The sequence below is a fragment of the Erinaceus europaeus genome, chromosome 15 (assembly GCF_950295315.1).
Source record: "Erinaceus europaeus chromosome 15, mEriEur2.1, whole genome shotgun sequence".
Taxonomy (NCBI): domain Eukaryota; kingdom Metazoa; phylum Chordata; class Mammalia; order Eulipotyphla; family Erinaceidae; genus Erinaceus; species Erinaceus europaeus.
In genome coordinates, this window is record NC_080176.1 from 15,425,863 (window position 1) to 15,443,034 (window position 17,172).

Below are 17,172 nucleotides of genomic sequence, written 5' to 3' on the forward strand. Positions count from 1 at the left end.
AAATTTATGGAACATATACTCAAAAAATGTTATACAGCAATAAAAAGGGGTGATATTATGCCCTTTGGGATAAAATGGATGGAATTATAGAAGATGATGCTCAGTGAAGCAAGGAAGAAGGTGAAGGACAACTACAGAATGCTTTCACTCATGTGGAACATAAACAATTGATCATGCAAATGTAAAAAAAAATGACAACCAATTTTCAAGACTGTGGGAGAACTATAGTGGTTATCTGTTGGTATGGGGATGGGGGACACAGATCTTTGGTTATGGGAGTGGTAAAATAAAGAAATAAAAAAGAAAGAATGATTTGTTCCACTCCAAAGTTGCTGTAACTTGAGTGACAGTCAGATGAGCTATTGCTTTACAAATCTTTTGAAAAGGGTCAGGGTGAAGCTCAGTGGTATATGCTTCTTATATATGAGCCCCTAGGATCTAGGTAGAGACCTAGATCCCTGGTCTCTTCCTCCTCTCCCCACCTAGAAAAAATAATCCACAATAATAAATATTTGGGGGGAAAAAAAGCACAACCTATGTGGACTTGGCCTCTTAAAGTTTATCTAAGGACAAATCAGAAATTGAGAAGGAGCTTTATTCCCCAGGATGCTTACCAAGACATTATTTATAAGACTAGAAAACTAGAAGCAACCTAGACATTTACAATATGGGTTACAGAGCTTATTGTAAATAGTTATGGAGAGTGTTTAATGTTATGTTAATGACAGCCTTTAATGACACAGGAGAAAGGTAGTGATTGAATTCTAAGTGGAAAAAACAAACTGTACAACAGAATGCCAATCATGAAAAAAATGCATTAAAAAGATCAGCATAGTCTCTTAGAGGAATTCTGGGAGTTAAAACAACCACACACGCGCACGCACACACAGACACACAGACACACACACACACAAAAACCACCAAAGAAACTTTTATAATTACTATATATTTTTTTTACAACTTACTAGATACATAGATTACACCCATGGTCAAGAGGGGAAAAAAAAGTAAAACCTTTTTCAATATTGTGTGGTCTCCGTTTGCATGGAAACATCAGCGAATCTTGAGTGGGGCTAGCTATTGCAACCGGTCACAACACACATACAGAGAGAGGTCACACAGGCTGGACCCAGCTGGCTGGAGCAAATGTGCATCAGGTTATACAGATGAATTGGAAAGCTGGTTAAAATACACCCCCAGTGATGGATGGATGGGACTTGGTTGTGTCAAGCCGTCTCTCCCGCAGCTGCTGGCTGTGGTCTGCAGAGGTCTGTGTTAGGCTGGTGAGTGGTGTCCTGCTGGCACCTGCTCTGGGCCCCATTCCTTTCCCTTTGCTATTAAAGCCTCCACCTTTCCACTCCCTCTTCTGAGCACTTGGTGTTGCTCCAGTCCAGGCTCCCTCAGCCCCCCCTCTGCCTTACACCCCAGGGGCAAATATTGCAAGGGAAGAAGAGCCCATAGTGGAGAGACAGGCTCCTGACCTTAAACCCCTCAGACACAGGAGGGATGGAAGTGGGAGGCGTGACCACAACACTGCACACAAATTTTGTGTTTATGGATAAGTTCTCTCTATCTTCGAGACATGTGGGGTACAACCTCAGGGAAAGGATACAGACAGGGGCTAAGGCATGACAGCAGAGTTAGGAGGTGGGGTTGGGGGAGGTAGGGATGGGCCCAACATGTTGAAAAGTCACAACTACACACAGCTGGGGAGCATGCCCCTCTCCCAGTTCATTTGCACAGTGGGTGAGATACAGCTAGAGAGAAGTGAAGATAGGCTTTTTTCTTTTGGAGGAAGGACCTTTCCTGGTGGTTGGAGAAACAGTGAGACAAGTTTCCTGGATTTGGCATGCTCTGGGGAGGGCCATGCGACAGTTGGGGGGGGGGTACTTCCTATTGCTACACTCTATACAGGACTGGCCAGGCCCCACCTGCAGTGCACATGGCCCCTGGTGGCAGTCACAGGCTTGCCTTCAACCCCTTTCACTTTGGAGAAATCTTGGGCCCCGGTGAAAAGGGGGCTATGAAGACAACAGGTGTGGTTCCCATGGCACTGGAGGCACCCCACATGGGGGAGCTACATAATATTGCATTGGGTGGCCCCACAGCAATCCTTGATGAGTGCCAGCCCCGTCTTGGCCACGGTAGGCTTGCTTGGTGGGGGCTCCGCTTTCTTCTCTGCTCGAGAGCCTGCAGCAAGGAAGGAGCACAGGGAGAAAAAGAGAGAGAGAGAGACAGACAGAGTGGGATGTGGTAAGAAGAGTCCTGACCATCCACAGCCCCAGACCCCTGACAGCCCAATGTTAGTCCTTGCTCCAAGTCTATAGATATAAGAAGAGCTGGTGTGTGTGCTTATATGGGCCTAGTGATTGTTCCCACCTCCACTGGCTTTTTGTCCTTGTTTCCAGCCACACATCCTTTTGCCTTTCTAGTCAGTTCTCCCTGCTGGTGTATCAGCCAAACCACAAGGCCTAACAGTTAAGTGTCTGGGAAATGCGCAGATGGGAATGTTTGTTCACCTCCCTTCAATTTGAGGGTTTATGTCTTTTATTTCTGGAAAATACTTACCTGTTGTCCATCTCTTGTTCTCTGTTATCACTCCTGTAAATGTTTATTAGGTGCATGTGGGACTTTCTTATTGTTATTTTGTTTCATAGCCTCTCTATTTTCTATCTGTGACTCTTTGTGCTGCTTCCTGAACAATTTCCTCAGTTATGTGCTTCAACTTATCAACTCTCTCTTCAGTTGTGTTTCTGTTTGATTTACTGAGTTTTTGCTTTACTGACAATAATTGCTTGAGAAGGTAAATCTATTTATTCATTCTTCATAATGCCATCCTGCCATCTGATACTGGGATTTATTCTTCCACTTAGCTCTTTCATCATTTTAAATAGACTTAGTGTTATTATATCTTTTAGGCAATCTGCTATTTCTGGTTCTTGAGAGGGATATTCTCTTTGTTGCATCTACTGATGTCTTTCCATGGTGTTTCAATGCACCGCTGGTCTTTAATTTTTACTGATGACTCATCTTCATGAAAGTTGTTTTATCTGTGGGATTCATATGGTGGGATGCATAAGAGCCTCCTACTAAGTTTTTTTTTTTTTGCATTTTGTTTGTTTTGATAAAAGCATTGTTTAGCTTTCACTTGCCAACAATTGAGTCTGTGGACCTCTTGCATGTAAAACCCTTTGCTCCATCCCCTACCCAGTTTAGTATTTGCTTTCCTAGGTTTCCAGAGATTTCATTTAGTATCTTATCACCAGTTAAGTAGTATATATTTGGGCCTCAGACTTGGTTCCTTGCATGTGGTACTGGATTAGTTAATTTTTATTTATTTATTTATTTATTTTGCCAAAATTCTTTTTCCTATCCAAAAGCATGAATAGAAGGCAAGTTTCCAGAGAGTCTGGTGGTAACACAGCGGGTTAAGCACATGTGGCACAAAGCACGAGGACCGGCATAAGGATCCCGGTTTGAGTCTCTGGCTCCCCACCTACAGGGGAATCACTTTACAAGCGGTGAAGCAGGTCTGCAGGTGTCTATCTCTCTCTCCCCCTCTGTCTTCCCCTCCTCTCTCCATTTCTCTCTATCCTATCCAACAACAACAACATTAATAACAACAACAATAATTACTACAACAATAAAAAAAAAAGAAGGCAACTCAACTTTCCTTGTTTTTCTCCATAATAATAAGTGGAGTTTTTCTACTTTGTCTTTAATGAAAGAAGCAGCCCACCAAGAATGCTGGAATAGGTAGAGACCATATGACTTCCATTTGAGGGACCTGTAGAAGGGTCCATGGCCCTTCTCTGTTGCTATTCCCCTATCGTCCACAACTACTTCATAAGATATTAGTAGGTGGCCAGGGAAAATAGCTTTATGATTATAGAAGATGCTGGCAGCTTTGACTTTCATCTTCCTGGCAAGAGTCCCAGTCCACTTTCCTCTGTTAACAGCTTGTGCCCCAAGGCTATAGGAGTGGGCATGTAACACAGACCTAGTCAGTCACAATATCCCAGACTCTTGGTGACAATGATGGGCCTGGGAGATGAGGAAATAACCCAAGAAGGGTCCATCAGAACCTTCTGCTGAGATGTATATATTTAGATGTATCACATTTCCTGACTGCTGCTAAGCTATGATTCTGGAGTTCTGGTCCCATGGAGAAGTCTTGTGTAATTGGAGAAAATGAAGCTAACAATGCTAAGAGAGGCAGACATGAAAAATGGAAGAAAGACAAGGACACAATCCCAGAAGTCCTGGTTCTCAGTTCACGCCCCTCCCCCCCACCGCCACCCCAGAGCTGGAGCCTTACAATTTCACTGCTCCCAGGACACTTTTTTTTTCTTCTCAATTCAGACAGAGAGATGGAGAAGAAGCAAGAGAGAGAAAGAAAGGAACTGGTACAGGAGCTTTCTCTGGTGCTGTGTATCACCTCCCATGTGGTGTTAGGATTAAAACCTGGGCCACACACAGGACAAGGCATGCACCCAACCAGTAAACTCTTTCTCTAGCTTTCTTGATGCTCTTCTCCTAATAAACTACCCATTTTGCCCATCCGATCTGACTCGAGCATCCATTTCTTATAAGGCAAGTAGCCTCACTGGGTCAACAAAGACATGATAATTTCTTGACACCAGCTCCTGTTACCACTTTAATGTGCTAATGAAGGTTGGGCCCCTCCAAATAGAGACTCAAATACAGCATTTCTCAAAGTTATTTCACATGGAATATTTTATGTTCTGAGAACATTGTGCAAACACTGTTTTAGCTCCTCCTCCAGAGATTGAAGGCCCAGCAGAGGCCAGAGCACCCTGAGTCCTGGCCCCCAGATTCTTGCCTCACTGGTCACTCAGCTCCTTCTATGAAATGCACCCCATTGTGTGAGCTGAGAGCAACAGCAGTGACCAGAACCCACTGTATACCTTACAGAGCCCAGTGCTAGATGAAAACGTGGGCCCCTTATTCCAAAGATGATGACAAATTTCAAGACAACAGCAACAGAACATGGAAGCACAAACAGCATCCTCTTAGACAGGAGAGCTCGAACAACCACCTAGCTGCACTCATGAAGCTGGTGCTGAAGATTTTCTTCCTGTGCTAAGGTTTGGTCTCTAGAAAGTATTTTGTTGTGTCAGGAGGAAAATAGATTAAATACTTCAGGTTCTCTAACTGCCTAGCACATAGCTCTAAGTAAATATTTGCTTTATAAAGCCTAAGTATTTAATGTTTCAGATTTGTATGATCAAATTCTTTATTTTGTCTTTCTTAGTTATTTCACTTAACATAATTCCTTCTAGCTCCATCCAAGATGAGTCAGAGAAGGTGGATTCATGGTTCTTAATAGCTGCATAATATTTCATTGTGTAAATATACCACAGCTTTCTCAGTCATTTATCCATTGTTGGGCACCTGGCTTCCTTACAGGTTTTAGCTATTTATTACAAATTGTGCTGCTATGAATATAGGTGTACAAATTCTTTATTATTCTTTTACAAGAGCACTGCTCAGCTCTGGCTTATAGTGGTTCAGGGGCTTGAACCTGGAACTTTGGAGCTTCAGGCATGAGAGTCTGTTTGCATAAGCATTATGCCATCTACCCTCTGCCCTGATGATCAGATTCTAACAATGGGCTTAAACTGTTCAAGGAGCTCTAAAAATATATCTGCATATATAGTTTTTTAAAGATCTACGTCAACTACAACTTTAGGCCAGACAGTTAGGTCAAAACCTGTCAGGATCTAAAATACAAGGATTTTCAGATACAAGGGCACAAAGCTCAGTGAGGTCAAGTATATTACTGTAGATGCTAATCATTGGATTATTATAGAAAACAAACCCCCAACTAATCTGGTTATAATAATTAATTATTGCTACTTTAAACTCTTTCTAAGACTACAAGAAACTCTTTTCATTCTCTTTAAGAGCCTCATTTTTCCCAGTCTGGGTACCTCTAGGACTATGCCCATACTTCTTGATATTTCTCTCTCTGATTCCTTACTGCCATACCACCTCTGCTGACCAAAACCCAATTGCTACTAATGCTGCCATTCCCGCATTATGCTGCTACTGAATTCTTACTGTGGGCTGTAGCCAGAGATAACGAGCCTGAGATGTCAACCTCACAACTCCTCAAACCTGGTGAGATATTTCCTAACACGTGGGACTACCTACATCCATGTTAGATGACATACTATTTAACAAAGTTACAGATACTAGATATTGGCTAGGGTTTAGGGTACTAGGTACAGGTGCACATGTATCCAGAAGCAAGGGGCAATTATATAACTCAAAGTAAAAGTGTTCAATAGTCCTCAGTGATTAGACTCAAACCTAATGAACCTGAAATCCTAGTTGAAATACCTAAAGAAGGCATTATAAAGTCTCTAATCAATTAGACTTAGATCAAATTATATTGGCAATCTAGCAGAAAGGCCCAAAGAAGACAGATCCCCAAAACCTAGTTCTGGTTGGATTCAACAAATGACACTCAACACTTAAACAACAGGAGAAAGTCTAAGGTCATCAGATAAAAAGAGGACTACAAAAGTTGAATAGGGGCAAGAGACTGGCTCACTTAATATTGGCCCTTTCAGTCAATATCATGCCACCTCATCATCTGGGGCCCTAGTCAGAGAACTTTTGGATTTCCACACAAATATGATGGGTCTAGACCTATAACAGATCCCTGTCACCACTGGTCACTTTCATCAGGAATGTCACCATAAGCCCTCATGATTCCATCCTGATTTCTCTGGGTAAATGACCTCACCAATGTGTCCTGGAAGCTCACCTCTCCAGAGCTCTACCCCACTAGAGAAAGATAGGAATAGGCTGGGCGTATGAAACAACCTGCCAATGTTCATGTCCAGCGGAGAAGCAATTACAGAAGCCAGAACGCCTACATTCTGTACCCCAAAAATAATTTTGATCTATATACTCCCAGTGGGGAGGAAGTGATAGGAGGCACAGGATAAGAGGTCTCCGAACTCAAGCTCAGGACCCGGAGAGACAGAAGGAAAAAGGGAGGGACATTTGGATGTAGTAATAGGGTTATATGTGGCTTGGAGGGGAAGAGAGAACTGGACCTGAAAGAAAAGGGGGGCAATTATGTACAAATGTAGGAAACTGTAGAGATGATAGTTAACCCATGTCTGCAACCTTAGGAGAACTGTTGTGGTTTGCAATGGAGAGATTGGGGATTCAGAACTCTGGTGGTGGGAACAGTACAGTATGGAATTATACTTCCATTGACATGTAATTTTGTAGATCAATATTAAATCACTAATAAGAAAAAAAGAAAGTATTTTGTTGTGTCCTCTCCAGCTCCCAGACATGTGCTTTATTTGTTTCCCTTTATTTTTGGATGAGGGGGAAAGAGAAAGAATAAAGTGTACACTCACTAGCTGGAGACTTGGCTACTTTGTCTAGAGGTTTTAACTTGAGTCTCAGGAAATCAGCCATTTCTTTGTCTTCTTCTTGCTCCCTGTGAAAACAGGCAAAGAAGAAAAAGAGAAGTACAGTGAGCAAGGAGTGAATTGAGGGACTAACAAAACAAGGAGTGAGGTGAGGTGTCTGGGACCATGTATCAGGTTTTTGTGGTTGGTGCATTTATGTTGTGTGTCCTATGTGGATGTTCATGCATCTTGGTTATGTTATGTGTATGTGGGGTGACTGTTGTGTGTAGGTGGTGTGCTAATATGTGCTGTGTAGAGCTGGTGTGTGTTGATGCATGCTGTGTGGATGGTGCCTGTATGTTGGGTGCTGTGTGTTATGCATGATTTGTATGTATGCTGTATGTTACATAGAGGTGGTATGTGTAGTTTGTTGTGTATGTTGTTGCATGATATGTATGGTTGCTGTGTGTATACACTGTATTTGATGAACCTGCACATAAGTAAACACACATATTAACAAAGAAGTAAGTGCCTCCCAGCGTCTAGTGTGGAACTGATCCCTTTTGAAGGATCAGTGAGCTGGGAAACACCTCCCCTTTAAGTCAGATACCTATGCTCCCATGAGCTATGTGGCAGGTCTCAGAGAACAAGTGAGCTCAGCCCTTCAAAGGGCACCCTACTCTGATGAGGAGAAGCAAAGTGCCTTGGAGGACTCAGGAGGAAGAAAGCACAGTGAACAGAATGAGTGACACATTCTGCCCTCTCAAATGGCATTTAAGATTCACAGGCATTTGCCAGCCTTTTGGAAGCTAGATCCTTCTCTGGAATGTGAAATGGGCTCTCAGACTAGAAGGCTGGGGGTTCATTTAGATATAGCACTTGGAGAGTGTTTGCAGAGACCATGCCCACTAGGCCAAACTGCAAGTGTTGGGAGCAGAGGAAGCTGCTGGCTAGGAAGAGCCAACCAGAACTGGGGCCCAGTGACCTGTGCAGAGCAGCCTGCTGCCCGCTCACCTTAACCGCTCCACCTCTGCGTCATCCACCAGGAAGTCCCTCTTTTGCACCAGCTTGTGGATCTTCTGGATTAGCTCATCCTCTCTCTGCTTCTGCAGTTTGGTTTTTTCTTTTTCTGGGAAGAAGAAAACATCAGCAAAGAAAAAGTTAAGAGTCATACTAAAAGCTCTTGAGTCAAGGAGACATGGTTGGAATCCTCATGAACTTGAGAAGCAGGTTTATCTCTTCTCCAGTCTCCTCTTCTCTAAGACACATATCAGTCAGGGGCCTGGAGGTAGCGCAGTGGGTTAAGCGCACATGGTGCGTAGCACAAGGATGGGCACAAGGATACCAGTTCAAGCCCCCAGCTCCCCACCTACAACGGGGTCAGTTCACAAGCAGTGAAGCAGGTGTGCAGGTGTTTATCTTTCTTTCCCCCTCTCTGTCTTCCCCTCCTCTCTCAATTTCTCTTTGTCCTATGCAGCAACAATGACAACAACAACAATAATAATAACAACAATAAACAACAAGGGCTACAAAAAGGGGAGAAATAGCCTCCAGGATCAGTAGATTTGTAGTGCAGGCCCTGAGCCCCAGCAATAACCCTGGAGGCAAAAAAATATTTAAAAAGACACATATCAGTCACCCAGGCTGATGTCCTGTCCTGTCCCAAATACCAACATCTAGCATGTCTAAGAGAAACAGAAGAGAACAAGAACTGGAAATGAGCATTAAGACTAGAAAGAAACAGGAGAGTGCAGGAACTGTAGAGTGCAGTTTACCACAGAGGTCCTTGGCACTACATGGGCACAACATGCATGGCACTTTGAGAAGCTCCATAAACAAAGGAGTGGTCTCTCTCTCTCTCTCTCTCTCTCTCTCTCTCTCTCTCTCTCTCTCTCTCTTTCTCTCACAGAGAAAGCAGAACAAGAGAGTGAGCGAGACCACAATACCAAAGCTTCCTTTCAGTGTAGTGAGGGCCAGGCTTGAGCACGCACATGACAAAGAAGTGCTCTATTTAAGTGAGTTATTTTCAGGTCTCTCTTTCTCTATTTCTATATATCTTGCACTTTAGTGGTGGGGTGGGTATCGGGGGAATCCACCAAGAGTGGAATTATGTAGAGTGAGGCCCGTGTGTGTGTGTGTGTGTGTGTGTGTGTGTGTGTAGGAGGAATGAAATTTAAATTTACATAAGGCTCTCTCTGCTCAGACCGTTAAAGAAGTTTTTTTTTAAAACTTGGGGGTTAGGGATGTAGTGCAGGGGTAGGGTACAAGCCAAATGTATGAGGCCCTAGGTTTCATACCCACCACACACACACACACACACACACACACACACACACACACACACACACACCACTAAAAAACTTGGGCAGCTTATTTTCAAGACCAAACTGCTCACCTGTCTGCTACTAGGCCCCACCTACCTACCAGGAGACTGCCCCCTCACTCACTCCCCAGGCATCACGCACCTGCCTGCAGGCTCCACCGCCTGCAGGTGGTAATGTAACCATTCTGCTTGCCAGTGAGAACCCCCAGTTTGCAACTCTATCCTGGCCACTACCATTTCCCACACCTGATCCTTATCATCTCCATGTGCTTCCCCATGCCACCCTCCGGCTTGCTTCTCCTGCTCTCCTCTGCCATTCTTAGGCCAGACTGCCTCTACCTGTATAAGCCCTATATAGCCTCCCTATAGAATCACAGAACAGGCTTGGGGATTCTACTTGGTGACTTTGAGAACATCCCTCAAATCTCTCTCTTTTACATTTTAAAATGTTACTTATTTAATTCATTTTTTTCTTTATTGGGGGGATTAATGGTTTACAGTCAATAATAAACTACAGTAATTGTACATATAACATTTCTCAGTTTTCCACATAACAATTTAACCTCCTCTAGGTCCTCCTCTGCCATCATGTTCTAGGACCTGAACTCTCCCCCAACCTATCTTTTACTTTAGTGCAATACACCCAACCAAGTCCAAACTCAGCTTTGTGTTTTCCCTTCTGTTCTTATTTTTCAACCTCTGTCTATGAGTGGGATAGACCCGTATTCATCCTTCTCTTTCTGGCTTATCTCACTTAACATGATTACCAGAGCACTGATAAGCTCTGGATTATAGTGGTGCAGGGGACTGAATCTAGGACTTTGAAGTCTCAGGCAAGAAAAGTCTCTGCATAACCATTATGCTATCTCCCCTACCCTCAGCTGCTATTTTTAAAGCTATTGTTCCACATTGTCATTGTTGTCAGAATGATTAAATGCCCTACAGGCTGAATATTTACTGAACTAGATACAGAGGAAATAAATGCTTAGTTAATGAAGGAAAAGTAAATCTCAAGAGTGCAAATAGTTAAGTCTTCATAAATTGCAGCTATAGTAGTTGTATTCGCACTTCCACGAGCTTCACATTTTCATTTCACCTAGGTTCCTCCATCTCAGCACTTTTGATATTTGGATCTGGACCATTCTTTCCTGGGATAGGAGGCTGTTCTGTGCTCCACAGAATGTTTAATAGCAGGGCTGGGCAGTGGTGCACCTGGATGAGCAAAGGCCCAGGTTTCCACCTATACTAAAAGGAGGAAGCTTCATGAGTGGTGAAACAGTGGCGCAGGTGCCTCTCTTTCTCTGTCCTTTACTTTTCGTTACAGAGCAAAAATCAAATCTCCATCCACTGCAAGGAAGCAAAAGATGTTTATTTACGAATTGCAATCTGGGCCGAGTGGTGACTGATGTTAGTCTACCAAGCTCGACCCTGAACAAGGCTCAAACCACACAAGTTATAGGATTCTAGAGTACATCTTGGGTGGGGAATATGCAAAACTAGAATTTTATCACACACTCAATAACATTTTACAGAAAACGTAGGATCTAATCATTTTAGACATTGTAATGGTCTAAGCAGCCTATAAGAATTGTCTAATTTTAAGCCTTTATGCAAAATAGGGTCATCACACTTTCTCGTCAGCTAAGACCACCGGGCTATCAGCTCCCTCAACCTTGAGCAAGTGGTTGGGTTTCAAGGACTTGGTTAGGCTAGCTATTTTCTTTAAGACAAACAACAGGTGGCTTACATCTTGGGGTGTGGGTTTTGTCTAGCCCCCCTTTTTACAGGAATTTTCCACTGCAGGCAGAAAAGCAACTATACTTACAACTCATGCTTAAAATCTTACTTAAAGCAATTCTAAAGTTACTGCTTCTAACATTCCCCACTAGTCTTTGCCAAGAATCAAATCTTTGATTTATCTTCTTCTTGTTCTTTTTTGATGATTTCTTCCAGTGTAGCCACTACCAACTGGGCCTGGGTCCCCACTAGTCTTTGGGCTGTTTCTTGAGCTTTCTGATCTGCCAGCCGGTTGTCCCGTGAGACCTCCGAGCCGTCTTTCTGGTGTCCTGCAATATAGGCTGGAGATCTGTAAGAACTTGGTAACAGTTGTGGGATGGATCAGAGACAAAAGCATCACAGATCATGACAGCAGCAGTATGCTGAAAGCAATTTTAAAGGGAGACAGTTTGTTTACAAGTGGGAAACAGTGCACTCTCAGAAGGGCCAGGGGCAGCAGTGGTACCCATCCCTCACCAGTTTCAAGGGTTAATTTAGTTAAAGCCTCTTTTAAGGTCTAATTTACCTCTCTACCTGCCCAGAGCTATGGGGTCCATTAGCACAATTAAACTTCTAATTTGTTCCCATTTCTCTGGCCACTAACTGAGGCACTGTAGCAGTGAATGCTCATTACCAGAACCAATGGTGAGGGGGAACTCTTTGCCTGGCCACTATTTTATCTAAAATTTTTTTTGCTCACCATCCATGCCCCCTCAGACTTTATTGGGTAAACCTCTACCCAACCTGAAAATGTATCTATAAATATCAGCAAGTACTTATACCCAAAAGTCTCTGGTTTCACTTTGACTGGAGAAACATGATATCCATAGCCATTTGTTGTTCTCATTGCTTAATGCTTTTACTGGTGTGTTCCCAGGACCATTGTTTTTTTCCCCTAAGATAAATTCATCTGGAAACCTAGAAAGATTCTACCCAACATCTACAGGAAAAGATGGGGACAGGTGAGTGGAAGTGCAGGTGAGGAAGGAGAACCTTGCTATCTGAATTTCTGCACAACTGTGACTGAGCAGAAATGGAATCCTGCAAAACAATGGGACTGGTGTTAAGGGCCTGACCTCTGCTGCCAACTGGTCATAGGACCTTGTGTGTGTGTCTCATTCTACATGGGTGAGTCTATGGTGATCAGGCAGAACACATGCCCAATGCAGGACTGCCTCCACACCACAAACTTTGACAAATTCCTCCACCACTGACCATCAATATTGGTGTCAGCTTTATTTAAGTTTTTGTTATTTGCACATTGTGGATTGGGGTGGGTGGGAAGTAATGAATTTTAATAGCACACTAATTTATTTTTTTAATATTTTACTTAGTTATTCCTTTTGTTGCCCTTGTTTTATTGTTGTAGTTATTATTGATATCATCGTTGTTGGATAGGACAGAGAGAAATGGAGAGAAGAAGGGAAGACAGAAGGGGGAAAGAAAGACAGACACCTGCAGACCTGTTTCACTGCTTGTGAAGTGACTCCCCTGCAGGTGGGGAGCAGGGGGCTTGAACCGGGATCCTTCCACTGGTCCTTGCGCTTTGCACCACGTGCGCTTAACCTACTGCACTACCGCCCGACTCCCTACATTAATGTATTTTTTATCTAGGGACTAGGAGATAGCTCATTTGGTAGATCACATGCCTTCTAATATTTGAGGTCCTGGGAACCCTGGCACCACAGAGAAGCACCATGATGGTATCAGGGGACCTCCATGGATGATAGAGTGGTACTGTATTTTCTCCCTTCTTTGTCTCTCCCTCCCTCCTCTTTCTCTCTCTTTAAATAAAATGAATGAAAAAAAATTGGACCTGGAAGTTGCTTAGCAGTATTGCACATGTGCAACTCTCTGAATTCATTTCTTGGTGCAAAGTTTATATATATATATATATATATATATATATATATATATATATACATACATATTTTATGTGCTCCACTGGAGTGCCTTGTTCTCTTCACCGTAGTTCTAGAAATTAACTATAAAACATGAAGCCATCAGGATCAGTCCTGCACCCAAGTCATGATGCCAGCCAAAGACTCCTTCTTGTCCCTAACCAATTGCACACCGGTCTGGAGACTACAATACAAAAATGGGGTGCTTATCTATTCTACATTATTTCTTGTCAAGACTAAGGCAAGGTTCTTGAGTATTATTATTATTATTACCTTCCACTCATTTCCACAGTCACCCTATGAGGCCATTATTTTTCCAGTTTACAGATGAAGACTTTGAAATTTAGTGAAGTAACTTCCTGAAAGTCCTGCCATTAATAAATAACAAATCTAGATTTTATTCCAAAGTTAGAGCCTATCACCACCAGACTACCTGTTCAAAACAGGATAATAAGAATAGGAATAGTTACTAATATTTATTTTGGATGAGCCATCAATCTAAAAAACACATGACTTGTATTGCTTCATTTTTCATAATGGGGTTTATACTCAGTGAGTTAAGCTTATTAATATTATTGCTCCATTTCAGTGGGGGTAGGCAGAGAGAGAGACTTACTTGCCCAAGGTCAGGGAGGTAGCCAGAATTAGGACATGAACCTTGTCTGTCTGATTCAGAGTTGTGTCTGATTACACTATCAAGGAGTGCAAGAATGAGATTGTTGGACAAGAGATGGACTTTAGGGGACAGACGCGACAGTATAGGGTCTCTGAGCATTTCTTCAAAGAACTGAAATACAGATGGTTACCTGGGATGGCGACCAAGTTCTGCAGCTCTTGCTTCAGATCCATGATGGCATTGCAGAGTTGGATGTCATCCATCCTGGGGGAATAGGAGAGCAGGTTATAGACAGAACATTCTACACCCAAGCACAGCCCTAGTTTGCACAGAGGGTTTGTGGGGTGGGTGTGTTCTTCACACAAGTTTCCTCCAAAAGAGGGACAAAAAATGTCCATAATGTAATTGGAAATGATCAATCACTGTTGTTTTTTATATGTATTTTATTTATTCCCTTTTGTTGCCCTTGTTTTATTGTTGTAGTTATTGTTATTGATGTTGTTGTTGGATAGGACAGAGAGAAATGGAGAGAGGAGGGGAAGACAGAGAGGAGGAGAGAAAGATAGACACCTGCAGACCTGCTTCATCACCTGTGAAACGACTCCCCTGCAGGTGGGGAGCCAGGGGTTCAAACCAGGATCCTTACGGGATCCTTGTGCATTGCGCCACCTGTGCTACCATCTGTGCTACAGCCCAACTCCCTCAATCACTGTTAATAACATGGTGCCACCACTCTTTATTTTTAAATTTTTTAATTTATAAAAAGGAAACATTGACAAAAACCAGAAGATAAGAGAAGTACAACTCCACACATTTCCCACCACCAGATCTCTGTATCCCATCCCCTCCCCTGATAGCTTTCCTATTCTTTATCCCGCTGGGAGTATGGTCCCAAAGTCATGTGGGATGCAGAAAGTTAAAGGTCTGGCTTCTGTAAACTGCTTCTCCACTGAATATGGCTACTGACTGGTCGATCCATACTCCCAGCCTGCCTTTTTCTTTCCCTAGTAGGGTGGGGCTCTGGGGAAGCATTGCAATCATCCCAAGCATCTTCTCAGACCACAGTGGAATTAAACTAACACTTAAAAATCAACAAAAGATTAGTAATAGTCCCAAAAGGTGGAAGCTCAACAGTACACTCCTTAACAGCTACTGGGTCAAAGAGGAAATAAAGGAAGAAATCAAAATGTTTCGAGACTTCAATGAAAATGAAGACACAAGCTATCAAAATATTTGGGACACAGCTAAGGCAGAACTGAGAGGGAAGTTCATAGCCTTACAAGCACACATTAGGAAACAAGAAAAGCACAAATAAACAACCTGATTGCACATCTTAAAGACTGAAAAGAAGAAGAACAAATGAACCCTAAAGCAACCAGAAGGACAGAAATAATTAAAGTTAGGGCACAAATAAATAACGTTGAAAATAAGAAAGCCATACAAAAGATCAAGGAAAATAAATGTTGGTTCTTTGAAAGAGTGAACAAAATTGATAAAACTTTAGCTGGACTCACAAAACAAAAAAGGGAGAAGACCCAAATAAATCGGATAGTAAATGAAAGAGGAGATATCACAACAGACACTGCAGAAATTCAACATATCATGCGAGGCTTCTATGTACAACTATATGCCACCAAGCTAGAGAACCTGGAAGAAATGGACAATTTCCTAGATACCTATGAACTTCCAAAATTAAGTAAAGAGGAACTAGATAACATGAACAGGCCCATCACAGCTAATGAAATTGAAACTGTTATCAAAAACCTTCCCCAAAATGAAAGTCCTGGACCAGATGGTTTTACAAATAATTTATACAACCTTCAAGGAAGAGTTAATACCTCTACTTTTAAAAGTCTTCCAGAAGATTGAAGACACTGGAATACTCCCTTCCAGCTTCTGTGAAGCCAACATCACCCTGATACCAAAAGTAGACAGGGACACAACCAAAAGAGAAAACTACAGGACAATATCTCTGGTGAACATAGATGCTAAAATATGGAACAAAATTCTAGCCAACTGGATACAGCAGTATATTAAAAAGATGTTCATCATGACCAACTGGGGTTTATCTCAGGCATGCATGGTTGGTTTAATATACATAAATCAATCAACAGGATCCACCACATCAACAAAAGCAAGACCAAAAACCACATGGTCATATCAATAGATACAGAGAAAGCTTTTAACAAAATCCAACATTCCTTTATGATCAAAACACTACAAAAAATTGGAATAGATAGAAAATTCCTGAAGATAGTGGAGTCTATATATAGCAAACCTACAGCCAACATCATACTCAATGGTGAAAAACTGGAAGCATTTCCCCTCAGATCAGGTACTAGACAGGGCTGCCCACTATCACCATTACTATTCAACATAGTGTTGGAAGTTCTTGCCATAGCAATCAGGCAGGAGCAAGGAATTAATGGCATACATATTGGAAGAGAAGAAGTCAAACTCTCCTTATTTGCAGATGACATGATAGTATACATAGAAAAACCTAAGGAATCAAGCAAGAAGCTTTTAGAAATCATCAAGCAATACAGTAAGATGTCAGGCTACAAAATTAACATTCAAAAGTCAGTGGCATTCCTCTATGCAAACACTAAGTTAGAAGAAAATGAAATCCAGAAATCAATTCCTTTTACTATAGCAACAAAAACAATAAAATAGCTAGGAATAAACCTAACCAAAGAAATGAAAGACTTGTAGACTGAAAATTATGAGTCACTACTCAAGGAAATTGAAAAAGACACAAAGAAGTGGAAAGATATTCCATGTTCATGGGTTGGAAGAATTAATATCATCAAAATGAATATACTACCCAGAGCCATTTACAAATTTAATGCTATCCCTATCAAGATCCCAACCACATTTTTTTGTAGTTTATTTATTTATTTAAGAAAGGAGATATTAACAAAACTGTAGGATAGGAGGGGTACAACTCCATACAATTCCCACCACCAGAACTCTGTATCCCATCCCCTCCAGATAGCTTTCCCGTTTTCTGTCCCTCTGTCTGGGAGTATGGACCCAGGGTCGTTGTGGGTTGCAGAAGGTGGAAGGTCTGGCTTCTGTAATTGCTTCCCCGCTGAACATGGGTGTTGTCTGGTAGATCCATACTCCCAGTCTGCCTCTCTCTTTCTCTAGTAGGGT

At 42.2% G+C, this 17,172-nt stretch overlaps 1 protein-coding gene across 1 annotated transcript in view; it reads right to left on the bottom strand.

Annotated features, from left to right (window-relative positions):
* Window positions 1-574: 574 nt before the first annotated feature.
* BMERB1 (bMERB domain containing 1) overlaps window positions 575-17,172 on the bottom strand; it is a 144,576-nt gene continuing 127,978 nt past the window's right edge. Inside the window, exons 3-6 of the mRNA XM_007516527.3 lie at window positions 14,207-14,280; window positions 8,415-8,529; window positions 7,407-7,489; window positions 575-2,190 (exon numbers count right to left, since the gene is read on the bottom strand). Of these exons, the coding sequence (XP_007516589.1) occupies window positions 2,078-2,190; window positions 7,407-7,489; window positions 8,415-8,529; window positions 14,207-14,280 (385 nt within the window). The 3' untranslated portion in view covers window positions 575-2,077. The remainder of the gene's footprint in view (window positions 2,191-7,406; window positions 7,490-8,414; window positions 8,530-14,206; window positions 14,281-17,172) is intronic.